The 24,945-nt window shown below is 44.3% G+C and overlaps 1 protein-coding gene across 2 annotated transcripts in view; it reads left to right on the top strand.

The window, feature by feature from the left end:
* DMGDH (dimethylglycine dehydrogenase) overlaps positions 1–24,945 on the top strand; it is a 115,063-nt gene that overhangs the window by 45,793 nt on the left and 44,325 nt on the right. For both annotated transcript variants that reach the window (XM_073584154.1, XM_073584156.1), the window contains 4 exons: positions 1,032–1,280; positions 9,628–9,826; positions 12,431–12,600; positions 22,353–22,506. In XM_073584154.1, the coding sequence (XP_073440255.1) occupies positions 1,032–1,280; positions 9,628–9,826; positions 12,431–12,600; positions 22,353–22,506 (772 nt within the window). The remainder of the gene's footprint in view (positions 1–1,031; positions 1,281–9,627; positions 9,827–12,430; positions 12,601–22,352; positions 22,507–24,945) is intronic.

Below are 24,945 nucleotides of genomic sequence, written 5' to 3'. Positions count from 1 at the left end.
CTAGTGTAGGTGAGCCCTAAAGCTGGCCATATCCATGAGCTACCTGTCTGCCAAGATAATGTTTGTCTGACCTCTATCTCTCACAACTCCCCCTTACCTATAAACGTACAGCTACACTAAGCGCATTGTGTTTTCGATGGGGAGAGAGGAGAAAGTCGCCGTCAGACACATTTTGGCAGCAACTTATCTCCCCTGACAACAAAAGGATCAGGATCAAGTGTTCCAATTCCAGCTGTCGGATTCTTCTCTTCCTCTGTCGTCATCTGTCTGGGGAGAGTCAAGTGGGTGTCCATACATATCAGATGGTTGTCCAGTCCTGCCAAATTCAGTGGGTTTGACAAAACTGTATCAAGTGTTTATGGGGGCCTTAACAGATACAGCATCTAGGTGGGGAATTAAATTATGGTACTGCTTTTTTGTTTTTGTAGTTTTTAAAGAAATAAATGGAGTAAGTTTTGCATACTCTTAGCCACTTCATTTATTCTATACATGGAGACCTCTGTCATGGAGATAGGTGAAGGTTCCCGGATCATACATTTATAGCAAGTCCTGTACATACGTCAGAAATGTCTATAATAGTAATAGCACAACTTATTCCCAACTGGGCACGTTATCACATATTCACAGGTTGAGGAATAACTTGCTGATCTATGGGGTCTGTGGTGTGACTTGAAGCTAATGGGTCACAATTAAAATTTCCAACAGGGCCACCATATCATACCTTCCTAATAGTAGAAATCTTTTCAGATTGACCAAAGAGACCTTTTGGGTTCTCTAGATTGGAAGACCAAGTTGTGACTGCAGCCCCTCACCCACCATAATTATTCCTCTGGCTTGGGGTCAGACTGTGGGATTCCCACTGATCCGGAGATTGAGTCTGAAATACCCCATTAAAACGAAGTGGTGGAAAAAATGATCCGAACATTACAAAATTCTTTATTCAGAATCCAAAATGACCTCTGTCACTCTTGATTTAATGAACTAATTTAATCTTCTGGCGTCCATGAACATAAAATTAATTTATCTTCTAGGATTTTGGGCTCGAGAAGTTGGGAAGTTGATAGGACTTGAACATCCTCTTATTCCTGTGCACCATCAGTATGTCGTTACTGGGACAGTTCCTGAAGTGAAAGCCTTGAAGAAGGAGCTTCCGGTTCTTAGAGACCTCGAAGGCTCATATTACTTGCGCCAGGAGCGTGACGGACTATTATTTGGTCCTTACGAAAGTCAAGAGAAGATGAAATTACAAGAATCCTGGGTCACAGACGGAGTCCCACCAGGTATCTAAATATATTAACCCTTTATACATGAAGTTATTATTTTTGTAATTTCACAATCGCTTTGCTGTAACAGATGGGAAGAAGTGATGTTTTGCATTTTACTCAAACCTTGAGCTCTCCTCAAATGTCTATTATAAGAAATACTTACATTCTCTATGAAATAGCAATGCTGGAGCATCTTTTCTTAGAAATCTGTATTATTCTGTTCCTGGTGTTACCATTTCTCATCAGTTAGGCATGGTTTTGCATGCAATGACATCTATTATATAATCATCTAATTCTGTCTGTCTGTAACGGAAATCCCGCATCGCTGATTGGTGGCGCCTGGCTGGCCGCGACCATTGACAGGCGCAGTCTGGCAGTGAATTAGCGCGGAATTCGTACGACGCACGCCGCCGCTACTGTCGGGAGATCCACCGCCATCAGGGGCTTATCTACAGCATTCTGTAATACTGTAGATAACCCCCCATGAAACATGAAAGATAAGAAAAAGGAGTTAGATTATACTAACCCCGGCGTTCGGTCCGGTCCGATGGGTGTCGCAGTCCCATCCGGCGCCTCCCATCTTCATACGATGAGGTCCTCCTCCTTGATTCTCCCTCGGCTCCTGCGCACCCGTACTTTATCTGCCGTGTTGAGGGCAGAGCAGAGTACTGCAGTGCGCAGGCGCCGGACCTCTCTGACCTGTCCCGATGCCTGCGCACTGCAGTACTTTACTCTGCCCTCAACACGGCAGATAAAGTACGTGTGCGCAGGAGCTGAGGGAGAATCAAGGAGGAGGACCTCATCGTATGAAGATAGGAGGCGCCGGACCACGACACCCACCGCACTCGCCCCCGCCCACTGGTGAGTATACTCTAACGTGTTTTCTTATCTTTCAGGTTACATCGGGGGCTTATCTACAGCATTACAGAATGCTGTAGATAAGTCCCTGATGGCGGTGGCTCCAGCTTATGGGTCAAAAATTCTAGAATACCCGATGCGTTAGAATCGGGCCACCATCTAGTTGTCCAATAAATAGTGATAGTATTAGGGTAAGTTCACACCACCGATGTCTTCACATCCCGGAAATCCAGCTCGGCTATTCTGATCAAATTTTAATCAGAATGGCATCAGTTTTTCTCTGATGTGGAAAGACAAAAAAAAAATGTTTCTCCACTCTCAGTCCATTCATCTGAGTGCAGTAACACATAGACTTCCATTGGCTATTTTTTAATCTGACGCTCAGCTCAAAATCAGACATGTCTCTGTTTTCTTTACCTGTGGACCGCTAGGTCCAAGGGAAAAATTTGACATGTACAAGAATATCATAGCTACGAGTCAGGGGCAGACAGACTGTAGTGGGCCCCTGTGCAAGAAATTTTTGGGCCCCCCCTACTAGCAGCAGATCCGGCAGACTTCCGCACCTCTGCCGCCTAACGGGCGACTTGTGGCACCAATCCGGCACGCCCCATTCATTCTCTACTGGGCTTGCGGCCGGCTGCGGCAAGTGCAGTTGTGCTAGATCCGCGTTACATGGTGCCACTAAAATATACAGCGGATATGCTGCATTTTTTAGAGCGGGAAAATCTATACCATGTCAATTTTTGCTGCGGATTTTCCTAACCGTAAATGTACTGTATATCTAATATTGAGGCTATGTAGGGCTGGATATAATATCTGTAGAGTGCTGCTGGGCTGTATTTATTATTTGCCAGATGCAGCCTCCAAATTATATATAAGGGCCAGCACAGCCTCCAAATAACGTATATAGCCCACTAGCCCAGCATTGCCTCTAGTTGTTAATATATACAGCCCAGCACAGCCTCCAAATAAAATATGGTATACAGCCCAGCATAGCCTTCAGTTAATACATACAGCCCAGAGCAGCATCCAAATAACATATACAGTTGTGGCCAAAAGTATTGACACCCCTGCAATTCTGTCAGATAATACTCAGTTTCTTCCTGAAAATGATTGCAAACACAAATTCTTTGGTATTATTATCTTCATTTAATTTGTCTTAAATGAAAAAAACACAAAAGAGAATGAAGCAAAAAGCAAAACATTGATCATTTCACACAAAACTCCAAAAATGGGCCAGACAAAAGTATTGGCACCCTCAGCCTAATACTTGGTTGCACAACCTTTAACCAAAACAACTGCGACCAACCGCTTCCGGTAACCATCAATGAGTTTCTTACAATGCTCTGCTGGAATTTTAGACCATTCTTTTTTGGCTAACTGCTCCAGGTCCCTGATATTAGAAGGGTGCCTTCTCCAAACTGCCATTTTTAGATCTCTCCACAGGTGTTCTATGGGATTCAGGTCTGGACTCATTGCTGGCCACCTTAGAAGTCTCCAGTGCTTTCTCTCAAACCATTTTCTAGTGCTTTTTGAAGTGTGTTTTAGGTCATTGTCCTGCTGGAAGACCCATGACCTCTGAGGGAGACCCAGCTTTCTCACACTGGGCCCTACATTATGCTGCAATATTTGTTGGTAGTCTTCAGATTTCATAATGCCATGCACACGGTCAAGCAGTCCAGTGCCAGAGGCAGCAAAGCAACCCCAAAACATCAGGGAACCTCCACCATGTTTGACTGTAGGGACCGTATTCTTTTCTTTGAATGCCTCTTTTTTTCTCCTGTAAACTCTATGTTGATGCCTTTGCCCAAAAAGCTCTACTTTTGTCTCATCTGACCAGAGAACATTCTTCCAAAACGTTTTAGGCTTTTTCAGGTAAGTTTTAGCAAACTCTAGCCTGGCATTTTTATGTATCGGGGTAAGAAGTGGGGTCTTCCTGGGTCTCCTACCATACAGTCCCTTTTGATTCAGATGCCGACGGATAGTATGGGTTGACACTGTTGTACCCACGGACTGCAGGGCAGCTTGATCTTGTTTGGATGTTAGTCGAGGTTCTTTATCCAACATCCGCACAACCTTGCGTTGAAATCTCTTGTCAATTTTTCTTTTCCGTCTACATCTAGGGAGGTTAGCCACAGTGCCATGGGCTTTAAACTTCTTGATGACACTGCGCACGGTAGACACAGGAACATTCAGGTCTTTGGAGATGGACTTGTAGCCTTGAGATTGCTCATGCTTCCTCACAATTTGGTTTCTCAAGTCCTCAGACAGTTCTTTGGTCTTCTTTCTTTTCTTCATGCTCAATGTGGTACACACAAGGACACAGGACAGAGGTTGAGTCAACTTTAATCCATGTCAACTGGCTGCAAGTGTGATTTAGTTATTGCCAACACCTGTTAGGTGCCACAGGTAAGTTACAGGTGCTGTTAATTACACAAATCACATGATTTTTCGAACAGTGCCAATACTTTTGTCCACCCTCTTTGTTATGTTTGGTGTGGAATTATATCCAATTTGGCTTTAGGACAATTCTTTTTGTGTTTTTTCATTTAAGGCAAATTAAATAAACATAATAATAACAAAGAATTTGTGTTTGCAATCATTTTCAGGAAGAAACTGAGTATTATCTGACAGAATTGCAGGGGTGTCAATACTTTTGGCCACAACTGTATATGTTATTTGGATGCTGCTCTGGGCTGTATGTATTAACTGAAGGCTATGCTGGGCTGTATACCATATGCTGCTTCTCCCCCTATTTGGGCCACCCGATTCATGTTTCTTCTCCCCCCCATGAGCCCGCCCCATTCATGAGCAGCCAAGCATCTCCCCCAGGGGCCCCCCATTCATGAGCAGTCAAGGCCATGCTTCTCCCCAGGCCAGGGCCCCCCCATTCATGAGCAGCCAGGCCATGCTTCTCCCCAGGCCAGGGGCCCCCCCATTCATGTGCAGCCAGGCCATGCTTCTCCCCAGGCCAGGGGCCCCCCCATTCATGAGCAGCCAGGCCATGCTTCTCCCCAGGCCAGGGCCCCCCCCATTCATGAGCAGCCAGGCCATGCTTCTCCCCAGGCCAGGGCCCTCCCCATTCATGAGCAGCCAGGCCATGCTTCTCCCCAGGCCAGGGGCCCCCCCATTCATGAGCAGCCAAGGCCATGCTTCCCTTCTCCCCAGGCCAGGGGCCCCCCCATTCATGAGCAGCCAGGGGCCATCATGCTTCAGTTCTTCCCCAGGACGAAGCCCCCCAAAATCATGCCTGCCATGTTCAGTTCAACTTTTCCCCCACCCCAGGAGCCCCCCAAAATCATGCCTGCGCCTTGGTCCCAGTCCCTCAGTCCTGCTCTGCTCTGTTAGTACTCTTACCTGGAACAGGCAGCGCAGGCCAGACCAACAGGATCCATCCATTCCACACTGTCCAGTGTCCGCACATTCCTGAGCTGCTGCAGCATATGGGCAGGGGCACGGCACAAGTGAGTGACTCAGACACAGACAGACACATCACACACTGACCTGCGGCTGCACTGCAGCCACCGTCCGGCTGGCACCACAGGCACAGTGAGTGACAGTCAGTCTGTGTCTGTCTCCTCCTCTCCTCCCCCACAGCGGCAGCGCAGCACTGACGCTGGCCGCTGATCTGATATCATCACCTCAGCCAGAGGCGTAGCTAGGGTTTTGGTTCAGGGGGGGCAAAACTTCTGAGTGGGCCCCTAACTAGTTAACTTTGATTAAAACTCGGTGACGCCCCCTAATAGTGGATGTAGGAGATGACTGCGCTATACTGAAAATAATCCCTATATAAAGACCAATATTGATATTACCGCCATATGGTCAGTGGTAAATACCAGTCCTACAAAACATGTGATTACTGCACTGTTTTAGTTGGTGTCTTACCGCTGACGATCTTTGTGATGGAATCATTCACTTTTCATGTCTTTTCCATCTGGCCCAGACCGACATGACAACTTCTCCAGCCACGACTCTGCTTCAGAGAATACAACAACGACACCTTTCATTTCTCATATTCCAGCCCTATCACCATCTATCCCCAACCTACACAAACCCCTCATCCTGCTGATACCCCAATGATGAGCCGCTGCTGCCGTATGTGTCCCTATTACTGCACCTGATACCCCGATACTGAGCCGCTGCTGCCGTATGTGTCCCTATTACTGCACCTGACACCTCAATACTGAGCCGCTGCTGCCGTATGTGTCCCTATTACTGCACCTGATACCCCAATACTGAACCGTTGTTGCCATGTGTCCCTATTACTGCACCTGATTCCCCAATACTGAGCCGCTGCTGCCGTGTGTCCCTATTACTGCACCTGATTCCCCAATACTGAGCCGCTGCTGCCGTATGTGTCCCTATTACTACACCCAATACGCCAATGCTGAGCCGCTGCTGCCGTATGTGTCCCTATTACTGCACCTGATTCCGCAATACTGAGCCGCTGCTGCCGTATGTGTCCCTATTACTGCACCTGATTCCCCAATACTGAGCCGCTGCTGCCGTATGTGTCCCTATTATTGCACTTGATATCTCAATACTGAGCCGCTGCTGCTGTATGTGTCCCTATTACTACACCTGATACCCCAATACAGAGCCGCTGCTGCCGTATGTGTCCCTATTACTGCACCTGATGCCCCAATACTGAGCCGCTGCTGCCGTATGTGCCTCTATTACTGCACCTGATATCCCAATACTGAGCCGCTGCTGCCGTATGTGTCCCTATTACTGCACCTGATTCCCCAATACTGAGCTGCTGCTGCCGTATGTGTCCCTATTACTACACCTGATACCCCAATACTGAGCCGCTGCTGCCGTATGTGTCCCTATTACTGCACTTGATACCCCAATACTGAGCCGCTGCTGCCGTATATGCCCCTATTACTGCAACTGATACCGCAATGCTGAGCCGCTGCTGCCGTATGTGTCCCTATTACTGCACGTGATACCCCCTATACACACGGCTCCGCTCCGTACACCTTGTACACACGCAGCTCTGCTCCGTGCACCTTGTACACACGCAGCTGTGCTCCGTGCACCTTGTACACACACAGCTGCGCTCTGTGCACCTTGTACACTCGCAGCTCTGCTCCGTTCACCGGCTTGTACACACGCAGCTGTGCTCCGTGCACCTTGTATACACGCGCTCTACTCCGTACACCTTGTACACATGCAGCTCTGCTCCGTACATGCTGTACACACGCGGCTCCGCTCCGTACACCTTGTACACACCTGGCTCCGCTCTGTACACCTTGTACAGATGCAGCTCCGCACACCCCGTACACACACGGCTCCGCTCCATACACCTCGTACACATACGGCTCCGCTCCGTACACCTTGCACACACGGCTCCGCTCCGTACACCTTGCACACATGGCTCCGCTCCGTACACCTCGTACACACACGGCTCCACTCCGTACACCCCGTACACACACACGGCTCCGCTCCATACACCTTGTACACACACACGGCTCCGCTCACAACATACACACACAGCTCTGCTCCTCCGTACACCTCATACATGCATATCTCTGCTTCGTACACCTTCTACAACCACAGCTCCGCTCTGTACACCTCATACACACACAGCTGTGCTACATCCACCCTGTAAACCCCTCCTGACCCCACACATAAACTTTACCTCATCCAGCAGTGCACCATGACAACCAGCACAGCAGAGCCCTGCAGCCACTGAAGCCCCTGATCATGTGACCACTGACTCTGGCCCTTCTGTGACCTCATCACAGGTCCTGTGCGCACAGAATAGCCCAGGAAGACATTGCTGGCTGTGAAGTGGGTTTGGGCCCACTGCTGGCACCCGGGCCCCCCCCAGCTTCTCGGGGGCCCATAGCTGCCCCCCCCATAGCTACGCTACTGACCTCATCCCTCACTCTGCCGCCTCCTGCAGCACTGCTCTCCTCTTCTCCTTGCAGAGCTCCACTTGGCTAATTTTAATTGAATAATTTAGCCATGTGGGTGCAGGAGGCTGGAGAGGCCCCCTCTTCCCTGGGGCCCCGTTCAATGAACCGGTTGCACGGCGGTAGGTCCGCCCCTGCTAGGAGTACTATCCAAGACAATCAAGAATAACACTCATACAAGAAAATCGGTCGTCCGCAAGAACCTTTAGACTGAGTAGGGAAAAAACCTATTGAAAAGGGATTGGTAATGACCAATTGTGAATATATTCATACATTTCCAGGGGCCGTATCAAGGCGATTGTAAAATATAGTGTTCTTAGGAAAGGTAGTCCAGAATTGATATTTTTATCAGGAATACAAGAACTTACTAAAACAGGCATGTCATATTAGGTAAGACTAAAGGAGCCACAACTCCAACAGTTGTACACAATGGTGAACCCATGACATCCTATATTTGGGGCAGAGAAGGTCCATCTGTGAGTTTTCCCTCCTCAGGGTTATGCTGCTTGGACATATTGCGTCATGTGAACAACATACGTTTTGGCCTCACTGTCTTGGCATTTTCTGATTTCCCTATTCCTGCTCTCATAATAAAGTTATCCCAAAGCGCAATATTCCCAATTGTCTGCAACTGTTAATTCATGTAACACAATGATGAAAGAATTGCAGTTTTTACCCCTAAACCCTAAAATTGTGAACCCTTCTGTTGCCCCCACGTCACATGCCTGCCACATCTATGACTTGTATGGGTGTCACTGGGTACAAATGGCAAGCTTTTGTCAGACGTGTTCCTCACTATTCCAATGAGATCACTGTGTGTAACTGAGGTTTTTAGTTTTTGAGAAAGTCATTTTATACACAGAGCATAATCTGTATAGAGATTGAGACCACAAGGAATGATGGGAGATTTCAGCTCTGACAACTGTAGAATTGTAAATGCAGACATTGGCCATAACACATGCTGTAACTCGTCAGTCTAAGACCATAAACCAATTTTTGTAAAGTTGGGCAACATTTATTTTTATATAAATTGTTAAATGGTGTTCAGCATTGAGAATAAACAATGATTCTAATCATCGTATATGTTGGCTACTGTGAGGCTGTGTGCACACGCTGCGGATTTTGCTGCGGTTCCGCAGCGGTTTTGGCCGCTGCGGACCCGCAGCAGTTTTTGCTGTGGTGTACAGTACCATGATTCCCTATGGGAATCAAAAACCGCAGTGCAGACGGTGCGGAATTTTCCGCGCGGATTATCTGCGGTTTTCAATCCGCAGAAAGAATTGACATGTCAATTCTTTCTGCGGATTCTCCTGCGGTTTGCCATCTCCTCTATTGAGGAGATGAAAAACCGCAGGGCAAAACCGCAGAGCAATCCGCAGGTAAAACCTACAAAATTTTACAAAATCCGCGCGGATGAATCCGCACCTAATCCGCAGCGTGTGCACACAGCCTGACTCTTCACACTGAGGATTATCATTCAGTAGACTGTACCCATTTATACCTATTATAGTTCTGTTATTCACCTAGGTCAGGGTCTGAAACTAGAATGACTTGTGAATAATTAAGCTTCTCTATTCTCTCAGGTTTTGGAAAAGAACTATTTGAGTCTGATCTAGACAGGATCATGACGCACGTGGAGGCAGCTATGAACATGGTTCCCGTGCTTAAAAATGCAGATATTATCAACATTGTTTCTGGACCTATAACATACTCTCCTGATATTCTTCCAATGGTTGGACCTCATCAAGGTGTCCAAAATTACTGGGTGGCCATAGGGTTTGGGTAAGTGAATAAATTATGTCTGTACATCTTTAAAACTTTCCTTTGGTGGTTTCAGTAAAAATAGATCTCAATTTGTAAACTAAACTTGTACATATATACAGTGCCTTGCGAAAGTATTCGGCCCCTGGAACTTTTCAACCTTTAACCACATATCATGCTTCAAACATAAAGATACCAAATGTAAATTTTTGGTGAAGAATCAACAACAAGTGGGACACAGTTGTGAAGTTGAACGAAATTTATTGGTTATTTTAAAAGTTGGGGAAATGCAAAAACTGAAAAGTGGGGCGTGCAATATTATTCGGCCCCTTTACTTTCAGTGCAGCAAACTCACTCCAGAAGTTCATTGTGGATCTCTGAATGAGATCAAAACTACAACTTGCCCTGACAATAAATCAAGCCCTCATATGGCTATGTTGATGGTAGAATAAAAAAAAGTTGCGTTTTTTGAAGAAGAAAAAAAATCGCCAAGTTGGGTATGTCATTAATAGGTTAATTTGACTTCCTCTACATTTTGGAAGCTGCAGGTATTGTGTCTTTATGACAGCACATACTGGTTCATGCTCTGCTGATTGGGACAGTTATTATTCGATTGTAGATCCAGATAATCATCCTATGTATATCGACAGCCTAGTATCTAATAATAAGTCTGAATAATATCTGAGCACAGAAAAGACATGTTGTCTAGGGAATAGTGGAGAATGAGAATAGGAGGCTTCAAGCCTATACAGTGGGGGAAATAAGTATTTGATCCCTTGCTGATTTTCTAAGTTTGCCCACTGACAAAGATATAAATAGTCTATAATTTTAAGGGTAGGTTAATTTTAACATTGAGAGATAGAATATCAAAAATAAAATCCAGAAAATCATATTGTATAAATTATATAACTTTATTTGTATTTTGCAGTGAGAAATAAGTATTTGATCCTCTACCAACCATTAAGAGTTCTGGCTCCTACACACCAGTTAGACGCTCCTAATCAACTCATTACTTGCATTAAAGACAGCTGTCTTACATAGTCGCCTTTTATAAAAGACTCCTGCCCACAGACTCAATTAATTAGTCAGACTCTGACCCCTACAACATGGACAAAACCAAAGAGCTTTATAAGGATGTCAGGGACAAGATCATTAACCTGCACAAAACTGGAATGTGCTACAAAGCCATATACGTAAGGCGCTGGGTGAAAAGGAGACAACTGTTGGTGCAATAGTAAGAAAATGGAAGAAATACAAAATGACTGACACTCGACATTGATCTGAGGCACCATGCAAAATCTCACCTCGTGGGGTATCCTTGATTATGAGGAAGGTGAGGGATCAGTATAAAACTACACGGGGGGAACTTGTTAATGATGTCAAGGCAGCTGGGACCACAGTCACTAAGAAAACCATTGGTAACACATTACGCTGTAAAGATTTAAAATCCTGCAGTGCCCGCAAGGTCCCCCTGCTCAAGAAGGCACATGTGCAGGCCTGCTTGAAGTTTGCCAATGAACACCTGGATGATTCTGTGAGTAATTGGGCGAAGGTGCTGTGGTCAGATAAGACAAAAATTGTGGTCTTTGGCATTAACTCTGCTTGCTGTGTTTGGAGGAAGAGAAATGCTGCCTATGACCCACGGAACACCGTCCCCACTGTCAAGCATGGAGGTTGAAATATTATGTTTTGGGGGGTTTTCTCTGCTAAGGGCACAGGACTACTTCACCGCGTCAATGGGAGAATGAATAGAGCCATGTACCGTTAATCCTGAGTGACAACATCCTTCCCTCCGCCAGGACATTAAAAATGGGTTGTGGCTGGGTCTTCCTGCAAGACAATGACCCGAATCATATAGCCAAGGCAACAAAGGAGTGGCTCAAAAAGAATAATAATAATAATCTTTATTTATATAGCGCCAACATATTCCGCAGCGCTTTACAGTTTAACAGTTTCAAAACACAAGTCATAAGTAACAACGCTAACAATACAATAATTAAAGCAAAATAAGACGAAATAAGACGACCCTGCTCGTGAGAGCGTACAATCTACAATGAGGTGAGGGAGATACAGAGTACAGGTGTGTATTTACAATGAAGGTCCAGCCTTCAACAATGAAGAATCACATTAAGGTCATGGAGTGGCCAAGCCAGTCTCCAGACCTTAATCCCATAGAAAACTTATGGAGGGAGTTGAAGCTCCGAGTTGTCAAACGACAGCCTCAAAATCTTAATGATTTAGAAATGATCTGCAAAGAGGAGTGGACCAAAATTCCTCCTGACACGTGTGCAAACCTCATCATCAACTCCAAAAAAAATGTCTGATTGCTGTGCTTGCCAACAAGGCTTTTGACAACAAGTATTAAGTCTTATTTGGCAGAGCGATCAAATACTTATTTCTCACTGCAAAATGCAAATATATTTATATAATTTATACAATGTGATTTTCTGGACTTTATTTTTGATATTCTCTCAATGTTAAAATTAACCTACCATTAAAGTTATAAACTGTTCATGTCTTTGTCAGACAAGGGACAAACTCAGCAAGGGATCAAATACTTATTTCCCCCACTGTAAATGTGACCACTGACATAAAATGGTGTAATAATCAGCTGTTTGGTTTCAGGTATGGTATCATTCATGCTGGTGGCATTGGCAAATTCTTGAGTGATTGGATTCTTGGTGGAGAACCTCCTTTTGATCTCATTGAAATTGACCCAAACAGATATGGAAAATGGACCAGTACAAAATACACGGCACTGAAAGCAAGAGAGTCATACGGATTCAACAACATTGGTATGTCTTTAGTCTACAATTCTGAAGAGGGTGAAAAAAAAAAAAAAAGTCGGTCAAAGATATTCAAATGAATGTTATTCTTTGTAAAATGAAAAGTTATACAATTTTCTTGTAATATACGGACAATCCTCAGTATCTCTGCTTACATTTATTCAACAGAATCTTTTTTTTGTTCCCTTACTCATGATGGTGTGGGGAGGTTGAGCTGGGTACGGTTCTGTCTGTAATAGGAGACAGAGTGATTGACAGTAGGTGTCATTTGGCAGTCCGCCATCAGAGGTCACTGTAGAGCACCGACGGTAATGGTTATGTAACTGTCATATGAGGGTTACATAACTGCCAGAGGTGAAGGTGACTCTGATTGGGCGGAGGTGCCTGTCAGGTGACAGAGGGTGGAGCTACCTGGACTGACTGGATAAATACTGAGGTAAGCTTCCAGAAGCTTCAGTCAGCCAGGGGAGCTCACAAGGAAAGAGAGACTGTTACACAGAGGGGACCCCTCAGAGAGTCTTGACAGTAGAAACGGTCGCTGGGGGGTGACCCTACAGGACATTGGTCACAGGTAGAGGCGACCTGTGAGGACCTGGTGTATGGTGGACTTTGTAAGGTGAAATGCCGTGGTGGATTGGCCTAGGGCAGCCACGGTGGAAGAGCCACAAAGTACACTCCGACAGTGAGAGTCTACAAGCGAAGGTACTCGGGCCTGTCTGCAAGAGAAAACAGTGTGAAATACCTGTCATGCATTGTGCTGGTCGTCGTAAGGGCGGCCAATAAAAGCAGAACCTGTTGAATACATCTCCTGTCTCTGTCTCGTGCCTGTTGACGTCAAGAAGTGGGTCACCCCCCATTCCTGTGAGTACAGCACACCTCCGCCGCCTACCAGTCACATCACCTAAATACCACAGCACGTTACCCTCCGCTCCAGCCTGCCACCGGTCCCTACAATGGCATCTGAGAAAGCGAAGAATCTGCCCTATACTGGAAAGGAAGCCAAGAGCAAGAAATAAAAATGACACTCCCCACTTCCTCTCCTTCAGTGGTTTTTCTGTCATTTTGACGAGCCTTGAGAACACTGCTGGAGCCGCCTTGGATTATGGCTCACCCTTGGGTTTCTCTCAGCCTCTAAAATGAACCGCACCAGTTGGGCACTAAAATGTTATAATTAGCTTAGGGAAAGCTAGATTTCATTCTTCCAGTACCTTCTGCCTTACTTTGATATTTGGCGTACAACTTCATGGTTTATGTGGAGCATACAGCCTAATGGTTGGTGTCGGGCTTGTGCCCTCAGGGCTGATGGCAGACTGGTGTTAGTTTCATGGTCTGCTGCCTGTTTTTTAGCTGCCGCCTTTTTGTTATCTGTACAGCCTCTGGCTTGGGATTAGCTATATGGCATGTGGCCTGATGTTTAGAAGCGGCCTTGTGTTAGTTGTATGGTCTGCGGCCCGGTGTTTTGGCCTACTGTCTCTGCCTCACGGCTTGGCTTTTTGTGGCCTGCGGCCTGGTATAACTCATAATGATATGGTGGGCCATGTGGCTTTGCCGGGTTAGCCAGATGACTCATGGCTTTCTAGGTCTGTTTTTTAACTACTGCCTCACAATGTTGGCTTTTACCTTTTCTTTGATTGTAGCTCAATGCCGCTGAGCTTGCTGAAGGATGAGTTCCAGATGATACAAGGGTCTGTTGTAATTAAAGAGGGGGCCAAAATGCAGGGCTGCAGTAGGCTGCTGAGTCCAACAGATATCTTGTCTATCCCTCCTATTTGGTATGTGCATATTTCACTAAATCAAATGGCACAGTCGTAAGCCCATTCATTTCTCCTCTGTCTAGAGGCATAAAATGAAATGGTCAGCATTTACTCTAGTAAATAATCTATCTCCTTGATTTGTCCTTCCAGTTGGATTAGTTATGTAAGGACCTAGCTATGCTAAATAGACTAAAACCATTGTACATCCAGTTGATCTTTCTAGTCTATAGTCATGAATTGAACTGGTCTGCATTTAATTGGTAAACCATCTATGTCCCAGTTTATCCTCCTAGTTGGAGTTGTAAAATGGACAGCTAAACCAAAGTAAATCCAGTTAATCTTCCTAGTCTGGAGTCATAAAATTTTCTGGTCAACATTTAAGTTGATAAACATCTATTTGCCGATTTGTCTTCCTCATTGAAGTTTTAAGCTGTTCATTGCACTAAGCCGAATGAAACCAGGGCAGTCCAATTGATCCTCCTAGTTGGAGTCATATAATGGACTGGTCAGCATTTAGGATGGTAAACATCTATGTTCCAGTTTATCTTCCTAGTTGAGGCAGGTTTTGTACACATTGAATTATGAAACCGTCAATGTCTTAAGCAATTCTCCTAGTGCAATTATGTACATCTTACCACTCCAACTAAGTCTGGCACTATTCTAAATACTACTCTGCTCTCCTGGTCTGGAGTCGCGAGTTAGACTTGTCGGTAGGTAAATTGTCAATATTCTGGTCTATTCATCTAGGTGGAGTTGTATGATGAATATAGTTACACTAGATCTAGCAAAAAATATTCCAAGCCCAGTGAATCCTCCCAGTTGGAGTTGAAAGAGGGGCACAATGGAATTAAGTAGGTGAAGCCATTATAGCACATCGCTATTTTAGATTTGAAGTTATAAAACTGGTAAAATGGTCTGAGTCTTGTGGTACCATTAAAAGTCCAGTCAGTGCTCTATTTGGAGTCTTAGTAACTGCAAGTCTGCAATAAAGCCTGTATGGGAAGAGTCAATGGACGGACTAAAGTATCTTGTTGCTTTTCAAGACTTCTTTAGCGATAGATGAACATCTTCACCAGTCTAGATGAATACCTTGGGATTGAGGTCCTACTATTCTGATTACTTATTACACGAGAATGGATGAACACCCATAAGGTACATTGTTGTACATAATAACCTTTACTTAAGACTATCTGAGCTTTGATCAATGTCATATGAGACTGAGCCGCTTCTTCATGTGAAAGTAGAGACTAAAGGGTTATGTGGTTTAAAAAAAAAGGGGGGGGGGGGGGGGGAATGTGTCTCTCTGGTCATTTTTAGTTTCATAAGGATAATGGTTATCGCTTAGTTTCTCAGTCTCTTTCTTTGCCCGAAGACTGGTTGGACTATATTATAAGCATCCATTGAGGTTGGAGAATTATTATGTCTAAAATAGTGTTTGATCGTGGCTCTTCTTTGCATTAAATAGTTCAAACCGTTTTCTTCCTGCTTTAGTTGTGTTAGATCTTTGTGTGGTGCTAGGATGCGGTAACTAGAAGTACTCCAAGATGGAATTCTTTGCCTGCAGTAGTTCTTTTGAATTAAGCACTGTTTGACTTTCGTAGAGGACTTATTTGATGCTGCCATAATGGACATATCAAAAAGTGAAACATGATGAAGTTGGATTAAGGTCCCTTAGCTACCTTTTGGAAATGCTAATTGTTCAGTTTCTGGAACCAGGTCAGCATACTTAAGTGCCCCATCTTTACTTGATGGCATAGAACTTAGTAGCTATTTCAAACCCATATGGGGTTCTTTTTAAAATTAAATTGCAAATGAATTATGTTCTACTGTTATAAACACTAGAAGGTTTTCTTTAAGGTTCAAGATGTTAGCCTTAGGGGGCCTTATTTTAATATAAAAATGTCAGCAATATTCGGATTAATGTTTTTTGTTTGTTTTTTTTAATCAGGATCAGTTATTTGGCCTGTCACCCCACTTGGAACCCCTAATATAGTTTTTGTTAGGCTAACCAGGTTCCTTGGATCACTTGAATTCTACTAGATTTGGCAAACTAAGTTTTAGTACCGGTTCTTAAAAACTATAGTTGTTCGTTAAGTAGTTTAACAAGTACAGAAGAACTAATTAAATCCAGGTAGATAACCAAGCATGCATATAAGGAAAGTCTATAAATATAGATCTTCTCCTTTAAAAAAAAAAAAAAAAAAAAAAAAAGTTCTTGATAATGGTAACCTGTTCACATTCTTCTTTATCAGATGTCTCCAGTGAGTTTGTGGACTGGCTTCGTCGGAGCTCCAAATCGAAAAAGTTATTTTCTTGATGGAATAGTATCTAAAACTTTCACTATCTGTTTTCCTTAAGCCCTATCTATTAAACAGATACAGTTGTGGCCAAAAGTATTGACACCCCTGCAATTTTGTCAGATAATACTCCCGTTTCTTCCTGAAAATGATGGCAAACACAAATTATTTGGTATTATTATCTTCATTTAATTTGTCTTAAATGAAAAAACACAAAAAGAATTGTCCTAAAGCCAAATTGGATATAATTCCATACCAAACATAAAAAAGAGGGTGGACAAAAGTATTGGCACTGTTCGAAAAATCATGTGATGCTTCTCTAATTTGTGTAATTAACAGCACCTGTAACTTACCTGTGGCACCTAACAGGTGTTGGCAATAACTACATCACACTTGCAGCCAGTTGACATGGATTAAAGTTGACTCAACCTCTGTCCTGTGTCCTTGTGTGTACCACATTGAGCATGGAGAAAAGAAAGAAGACCAAAGAACTGTCTGAGGACTTGAGAAACCAAATTGTGAGGAAGCATGAGCAATCTCAAGGCTACAAGTCCATCTCCAAAGACCTGAATGTTCCTGTGTCTACCGTGCGCAGTGTCATCAAGAAGTTTAAAGCCCATGGCACTGTGGCTAACCTCCCTAGATGTGGATGGAAAAGAAAAATTGACAAGAGATTTCAACGCAAGATTCTGCGGATGTTGGATAAAGAACCTCGACTAACATCCAAACAAGTTCAAGCTGCCCTGCAGTCCAAGGGTACAACAGTGTCAACCCGTACTATCTGTCGGCGTCTAAATGAAAAGGGACTGTATGGTAGGAGACCTTGAGACATAAAAAAGCCAGGCTGGAGTTTGCCAAAACTTATCTGAAAAAGCTTAAAACGTTTTGGAAGAATGTTCTCTGATCAGATGAGACAAAAGTAGAGCTTTTTGGGCAAAGGCATCAACATAGAGTTTACAGGAGAAAAAAAGAGGCATTCAAAGAAAAAAACACGGTCCCTACAGTCAAACATGGCGGAGGTTCCCTGATGTTTTGGGGTTGCTTTGCTGCCTCTGGCACTGGACTGCTTGACCGTGTGCATGGCATTATGAAGTCTGAAGACTACCAACATATTTTGCAGCATAATGTAGGGCCCAGTGTGAGAAAGCTGGGTCTCCCTCAGAGGTCATGGGTCTTCCAGCAGGACAATGACCCAAAACACACTTCAAAAAGCACTAGAAAATGGTTTGAGAGAAAGCACTGGAGACTTCTAAGGTGGCCGCAATGAGTCCAGACCTGAATCCCATAGAACACCTGTGGAGAGATCTAAAAATGGCAGTTTGGAGAAGGCACCCTTCTAATATCAGGGACCTGGAACAGTTTGCCAAAGAAGAATGGTCTAAAATTCCAGCAGAGCAGTGTAAGAAACTCATTGATGGGTACCGGAAGCGGTTGGTCGCAGTTATTTTGGCTAAAGGTTGTGCAACTAAATATTAGGCTGAGGGTGCCAATACTTTTGGCTGGCCCATTTTTGGAGTTTTGTGTGAAATGATCAATGTTTTGCTTTTTGCTTCATTCTCTTTTGTGTTTTTTCATTTAAGACAAATTAAATGAAGATAATAATACCAAAGAATTTGTGTTTGCAATCATTTTCAGGAAGAAACAGTATTATCTGACAAAATTGCAGGGGTGTCAATACTTTTGGCCACAACTGTATACTCTTGGGGTCTTTCTTCAGGAGTAAAGGCCCCGTCACACATAAAGATGCACCAGCGATCCCGACAACGATACGACCTTGTCAGGATCGCTGTTGCATCGCTACATGATCGCTGGTGAGCTCCCAAACAGGCAGCTTCACCAGCGATCAGCACCAGCGAGGACTCTGGTCTCTAAGGTAAATATCGGGTTACTAAGCGGCGTGCATTACTTAGTTACCCGATGTGTACCTTAGAAACCTGCGTGCTTGCGCTGGGAGCTGCCAGCACGCAGGTTTCTAAGGTACACATCGGGTGACTAAGTGACGCGCCGCTTAGTAACCCGATATTTACCTTAGAGACCAGCTCCCACCGCCTGCTTAGAGCGCTGGGAGCCTCGCTGATCGTTGGCTCCCACTGCCACACGCAGCGATGCGCGCTGGCCAGCAAGAGAGCAACGATGAAAAAATGGCCCAGGACGATGCTGCACGATCAGCGATACCCGGCGGGGGGGCGGTCGCTGATCCCTGTCACACACAGCGATCTCGCTGGCGAGATCGCCGTAGCGTCACAAAATCAGCGATCTCGCTGTGACGGGGCCTTAAGATCTTAAAAGGAGCTCTCCCTCCCTATCAGAGGATTTCTTTGCTATCTTCTCTCAGGTGCTATCATGGGTGAGGGGAAAATAATTACCTACTGGTAATTTTGATTTTCCTGAAACCCATGACAGCACTCCTTTTTATTCCCACCCTCTATCTTGTAGTGGTTGAGGTCTCGGTCTTTCTCTTCTCGGAGTAAAGAATGATATTGAGTGAATGTATTAATCATAACACGAATAAGGATGATAATAAATTTGGGTGACTTCAAATCCTACTTGACTTCTTGGAAACAAATAAATGAAAAAGGAAGTGGGAGTTTCCTTTTTATCTTTTACTCCTTGCTTCCTGTCCAGTGATGGGGGTGGATTCCTCTCTCTTAAGGCCCCGTCACACATAGCGACTTACCAGCGATCCCGACAACGATATCAACGTGTCAGGATCGCTGGTAAGTTGCTATGTGATCGCTGGTGAGCTGTCAAACAGACAGCTTCACCAGCGATTAGCACAACGACGCCGCACGTGCGGCATCGCTTTGTTCAGCGCTGATTCATGTCAAAAATAGAATTAAAATAAAAAATATTACTATTCTCACCTTCCGACGTCCCGCGCAGCATTCCCGCCTCTCTCCACGCTCCGGTCCCAGTAATCCTTTGCGAGAATTACCGCGATGACGTCCGTTCTCGCAGGATCGCGAAGTCTCGCGGTCATTCTTGCAAAGGATTACTGGGCCCGTAGCGTGGAGAGAGGCGGGAATGCTGCGTGGGACACCGGAAGGTTAGAATAGTAATATATATATATATATATATATATATTTATATTTTTCTTATTATTTTATCGCTGATCGCTGGTCTCCCGCCTGTCACACACAGCGATGCGTGCTGGCCAGCGGGAGATCAGCGACAAAAGAAATGTCCAGAGATTTCCCAGAGCGATCAGCGATACCGGCAGGGGGGCCGGTCGCTGACCGCTGTCACACATAGCGATCTCGCTGGTGAGATCGCTGTTGTGTCACAAAACTTGTGACTCAGCAGCGATCTCGCTAGCGAGATCGCTATGTGTGACGGGGCCCTTAGATGCTGCCATGGGTTTCATAAAATCAAATTACCAGTAAGTAATTATTTATCAATTCTAGTGGATAAGAATCTGCCCGTCTTGTGATGAACACATAGGTCTAGGGCTGATTACAGTCTGTGTATGCTCACATCTGTATTGAAGGCTTTTAAAAAAAAAAAAATGTTTTTTCCAGTAAAGCGATTGCCATAATTCAGAATTTCAACATGTCTGATCTTTTCTTCCCATGTGAGATGAGAGGGTAGTACCTGTCAGTGGCATATCCCCCTCTTTCCCACTGAGAACACATATTTGGATAAGCCTGTCATTCAAGTGGGAAGTGAAGTAGGCAGGAATAGCTCTCAGAAAAATAAGGTATATACTTGAGCATAAGCCGAGGCACCAAATTTACCACAAAAAAACTGGGAAAACTTATTGACTCGAGTATAAGCCTAGGGTGGGCAATGCAGCAGCTACTGGTAAATGCTCCATAAAGTTGATGATGGGCCCCATAAGATGCTCCATACAAAATACGCCCCATATAATGCTCCAGAAAGTTCATGATGGACCTCAGAAGATTCCCATATAATGCTCAATACCAATACAGTTTATGCTGATCCCCATATACCGTATATTGCTGCTGCAAAAAGAGAAAAAAAAATGAAATACTCGCCTCTTGTTGCGTACCACTGCTCCCCGGTGTCGCCGTCTCTCTGCACTGACTGTTCAGGCAGAGGGCACGCACTATTCACGTCATCGTGCGCTCTGACCTGAAAGTCACAGTCAGAGGATGTGGAAGACATTGCAGCGATGGAACGGGGAGAGGTGAATATCGCAAGAACCGGGGGCCTGAGCAAGCGGCAACACAGGCACCTGGCCCCCATAGCACGCCGGTGTACCCGCCTGCTCAAGACCCCGGCACTTGTCCCGGTGCTAATGCTGACTGTCGGCCCTGTCAGCGGAACACACAAAGGCTCGAGGCGAACGCAGATGATCAGGAGAGAGCCCTGGGAACACTCGCACTGCAGCGGAGAACAAGTAAGTGAGACCGTGACTTGTGTATAAGCCGAGGGGGGGTGTTTTCAGCACAAAAAAATGTGCTTAAAAGCTCGACTCATACACGAGTATATACAGTATATAGTGATTTTAAAAAGGTTGTCCACTACTTTTACTTACAAAATCTAAGAAAGAAAATGAACATGTACCCTGCTGTAAGTAAAAATCAATAGTACATATAAAGAACACAGGGTACTTAGTAAACACTATTTTTGCTAAAACAAAAAAACATAAAAGCCATCCCACCAGCGACCAGGTGTACCCAATTGGGACTCGCCTGACCTCTAGTATTAAAACCTTACCATGTATCAAAAATGACTTAAATATGAAAAAAGACTGAGCAGCCTCCTACACGTTGCATGTATACCAACTTATACGGCAGTTAATTTATTTTGGTTTTACTAATTAGTTTAAAAATGGGCCGATCATGGTTCCATATACTTATCTGATAAATCCCTACCTCTCTGGTCTCCTGCCTTCCTCTTGCTGCGGGGTTCATCAGCTGACCACAGCATCCAATAAGTAGCTGCTAGTTGGCTTCATTAGTCACAATCCATCCAGGCCAGAAGAAAGAGCCAAGAGTCTGTTTCTTACAGCTCAGACGGCACGTAACTGCTGCATCTAACAAGTGGCAGCTGATTGGCTGCAGTGGTCACGTGATGCATGGAACTGGAATATTGCTTTTAAACAACAGATTGCCAATAAAAACAAATTTTATTAAACACAATTAAAATCGTATAATGGGTTACTGAAATCAAGGTGACTGCTAGCCATGCAGGGATAGCCAACACCGTAATAGAATATAAAGTGATAGGAGTGCAGGCACAGTTTGGTATAAGAAAGGCCAATAGTAAGTGAATAGACAATGGGATATAATGCTCCCTAACAAATCATATGGCTACTAGTGTATAAATAGTTAAAGGGCAGCACTTACATGAATGGAGAGGTGATATGTGTGGCGTCCCCGACGCACGTTTCGCTTCTTCGTCAGGCTTTTATCAGAAGATCAAACAACCTCTTTAATAGCAGTAGACAATGTAATCATTCCTCTTAGAAGCAAACTAAAGTCTTGCCCCTTTAACTTTTAACAAAAAATTTTAAAACTGGATGGAGAAGTCTCCAAAATAATCACTTAATTAAAGAAATAGCACACACATCCAGCCAAGCACTTTGCACAAGAAGTTTGGAAGATCCAATTTTCCAAACGTCTATTGTAAAAATAAAAATCTTAGAGAACGTCCCTCGTGTGATGTTCAGAGGGCTCAAATTGTCATTTTCTATACTGTACACAGCTCCAAATTTAACACATGGACATCTTATTTCATCACATAGTTGGTTATCCTAAGGAGGAAAGGTTTGGAGGAAGACCAACCGAAAGAGTCAGTGGCATTTATGAAGAGCTGAAGACTAAATGCTCCATGGGCTTCCATGCTGGATGGGAACAACCTCACTGGTTCTATAAGCCCAGAGATGACGCTGAATACAAGTAGGTGTAGGATGGATGTTTGTCCTTGTACTTAAATCCTTAAGTCTGGTAAAGTCTCTTGTCCATCAAATTCAACCTTTTTCCACCAATGATAGAGAATTTATCACTAATTTATCTGTAACCCACAATGCCATTTGTGCTGAGGAAATCGTCCAGCCCTTTTGTAAAAGCTGTTATCGTGTCTGGCTGCCATTACTACCTCTTGTGGTCGGCATTCCACAGTCTGACTGCTCTAACTGTAAAGAACCCTTTCCTTTTTAGCTACCGAAATTGTCTTTCTTCCATTGAATATCACATTTATCCTGGAAATACATAACAACTAGTGATGAGCGAGTGTGCTTGGATTCAGGTGTTATCTGTTTATGAGGCAACTCCTGCATGTGTTGTGGCTGTCGAACAACTGTGAAACATGCAGCCACGGGGACTCGAACATAGTATTAGAGCATGCCATAGATATTCTATTAGCACTCGAGCATGTTCGGATAACACCTGATCCGAGCACGCAAACTCACCGCTACTAACAACCACTATGGTTTCAAGTAATATGGGTTGAACTATACATTTCCAGGTGGAGAAAAAAAGTCAATATAATAAAGAAAGTATCCAGCTCACCCTTGGAGATAAAGAGCAGTCTGGAGCGGGGACGGACAGTGTGGATAACCAGACGCCACAATTTGGAAGTGAAGAAAGTAAGTCCAGCTCCACAAACCGGCAATAATGGTTTATTTGCTGTGTAGATACAAAATTGATGACAGGCGAAAGCTTCGTAACATCTACATGTTTCAGGTGCTCATTTAACCCTTAGTCATTATCACCTGAAATGCGTAGATGTCACAAAGGTTTCGCCGGTCATCAATTTTGTATCTACACACCAAATATAGGAAGATTGCTTGTTTGTGGAGCTGGATTACTTTCTTCACGAGCAAATAAAGTCCAGCTGACTCGCCACCATGTGCACGGATCACACGCTCTGTGTGTGGTAATGAAGAGAGGTGAAAAACATCCAGCTCCCGCGATCCAATATACTGTAATTCCTTATTGGCTTAAATATTCTATAGAAAATCAAACAGACACAGGTACCACACCGGACATTAACAGGTGTCCTAAACTTCACCTTGGACTTAGCATATAGCCATTCTGTATTGTTTGGGATATTTCAATTATTATGGTAGAAAGCAGTAGGTGATCCAGCGAAAAAAGACTTAAATTCCGAAGTATAAAACGTGGCTTTTATTTAGCCAAATGTACTTGGAGCATTATTTTAATGGATAAATAGAAGCTACGTTTTGGGAATTTAATCCTTTTTTTGCTGAATCACCTACTGCATTCTGCCATATCCATTTCATTTTTTAGTTGCAATTATATACATATCTCCCTCCATCACCTTGCCTGTAACAATATTGTATTGTCTTTTATATTTTTTTTTACATTAAAAACCTAAACATCACTGCTATAGAGGACCTTTCAGCTCCCCCTTATGTCCGCTTCCTCACAAGATAACAATTCTGAAGCGCTTTTTTTGGCGTTTTGCAGTTTCAGTGGCACAAATAAATTAGGTGTGTCCCTATAATAACACTTAAAACACTAATGCAACACAGCTCAAATGGTGTCAGACTATGTAGGGAAAGAACACCGTGAGCACAACTCAAGATGGTGCTAAGGTTAGGTTCCCAAACCGTTACAGCAACAAATATGAACCTAGCACTCAACTTAAAGGTATTTGTAAGGCGGTTTATTGTAGTACACGAAAAAAGACGTTTCGGTCAATGTTCAGTTACGTGTGGTATATAGATTGTGTAGAGCTTATAGGCATCTATCAGAAAGGACGATGGTGCTTTAGGCATTGAGGAGAATGATCTCTCTAAGGTAATGAGCTTGTCAGTATATAGGAGAGGGGCAAACGTGCCTCCAGATGCGGTGTCCGGTGTCGCTGTAACGTCACCGATTTTGTGACGTAGCAGCGATATTGCTAGCGATATCGCTATGTCTGATACTTACCTCCGACCGGCTCCCCCGCTGCTCATCGCTGGTCGCGCGAGAACGTCCTGGACCATTTCTCGTCGGGCGCTTCCTGTGGCGCCGACGAGCAACGCGGGCGGGAGGACGTTAGGATCGCCGCGTCTGACAGGTAAGTAGCGACCCCCGACTCCTGCTATGTTGCTGGTGAGATCTGCCTGTGTGGCAGCTCACTAGCGACCACTTAGCGATGCACCAGCGATCCATATCGTTGTCCGGATCGCTGGTGCATCGCTAAGTGTAACGGTACCCTTAGATACAAGTAGGTCAAGATGTCGAGATGAGGAGACGAGGGGCAGTACCCCAAAACACAGTGTCTGCAAATTGAGATTCTGGCTTGGCTTTTATCCTAAGTCATGTAACAAGGCTCGTTAATGGGTCAACATTGACTTTTAGGATTGCTACTTCCAATAGTTGGCACTA

The sequence above is a fragment of the Dendrobates tinctorius genome, unplaced genomic scaffold (assembly GCF_039654945.1).
Source record: "Dendrobates tinctorius isolate UK_male_01 unplaced genomic scaffold, ASM3965494v1 ptg000083l, whole genome shotgun sequence".
NCBI lineage: Eukaryota > Metazoa > Chordata > Amphibia > Anura > Dendrobatidae > Dendrobates > Dendrobates tinctorius.
This window is presented reverse-complemented; position numbering and strand designations above follow the sequence as displayed.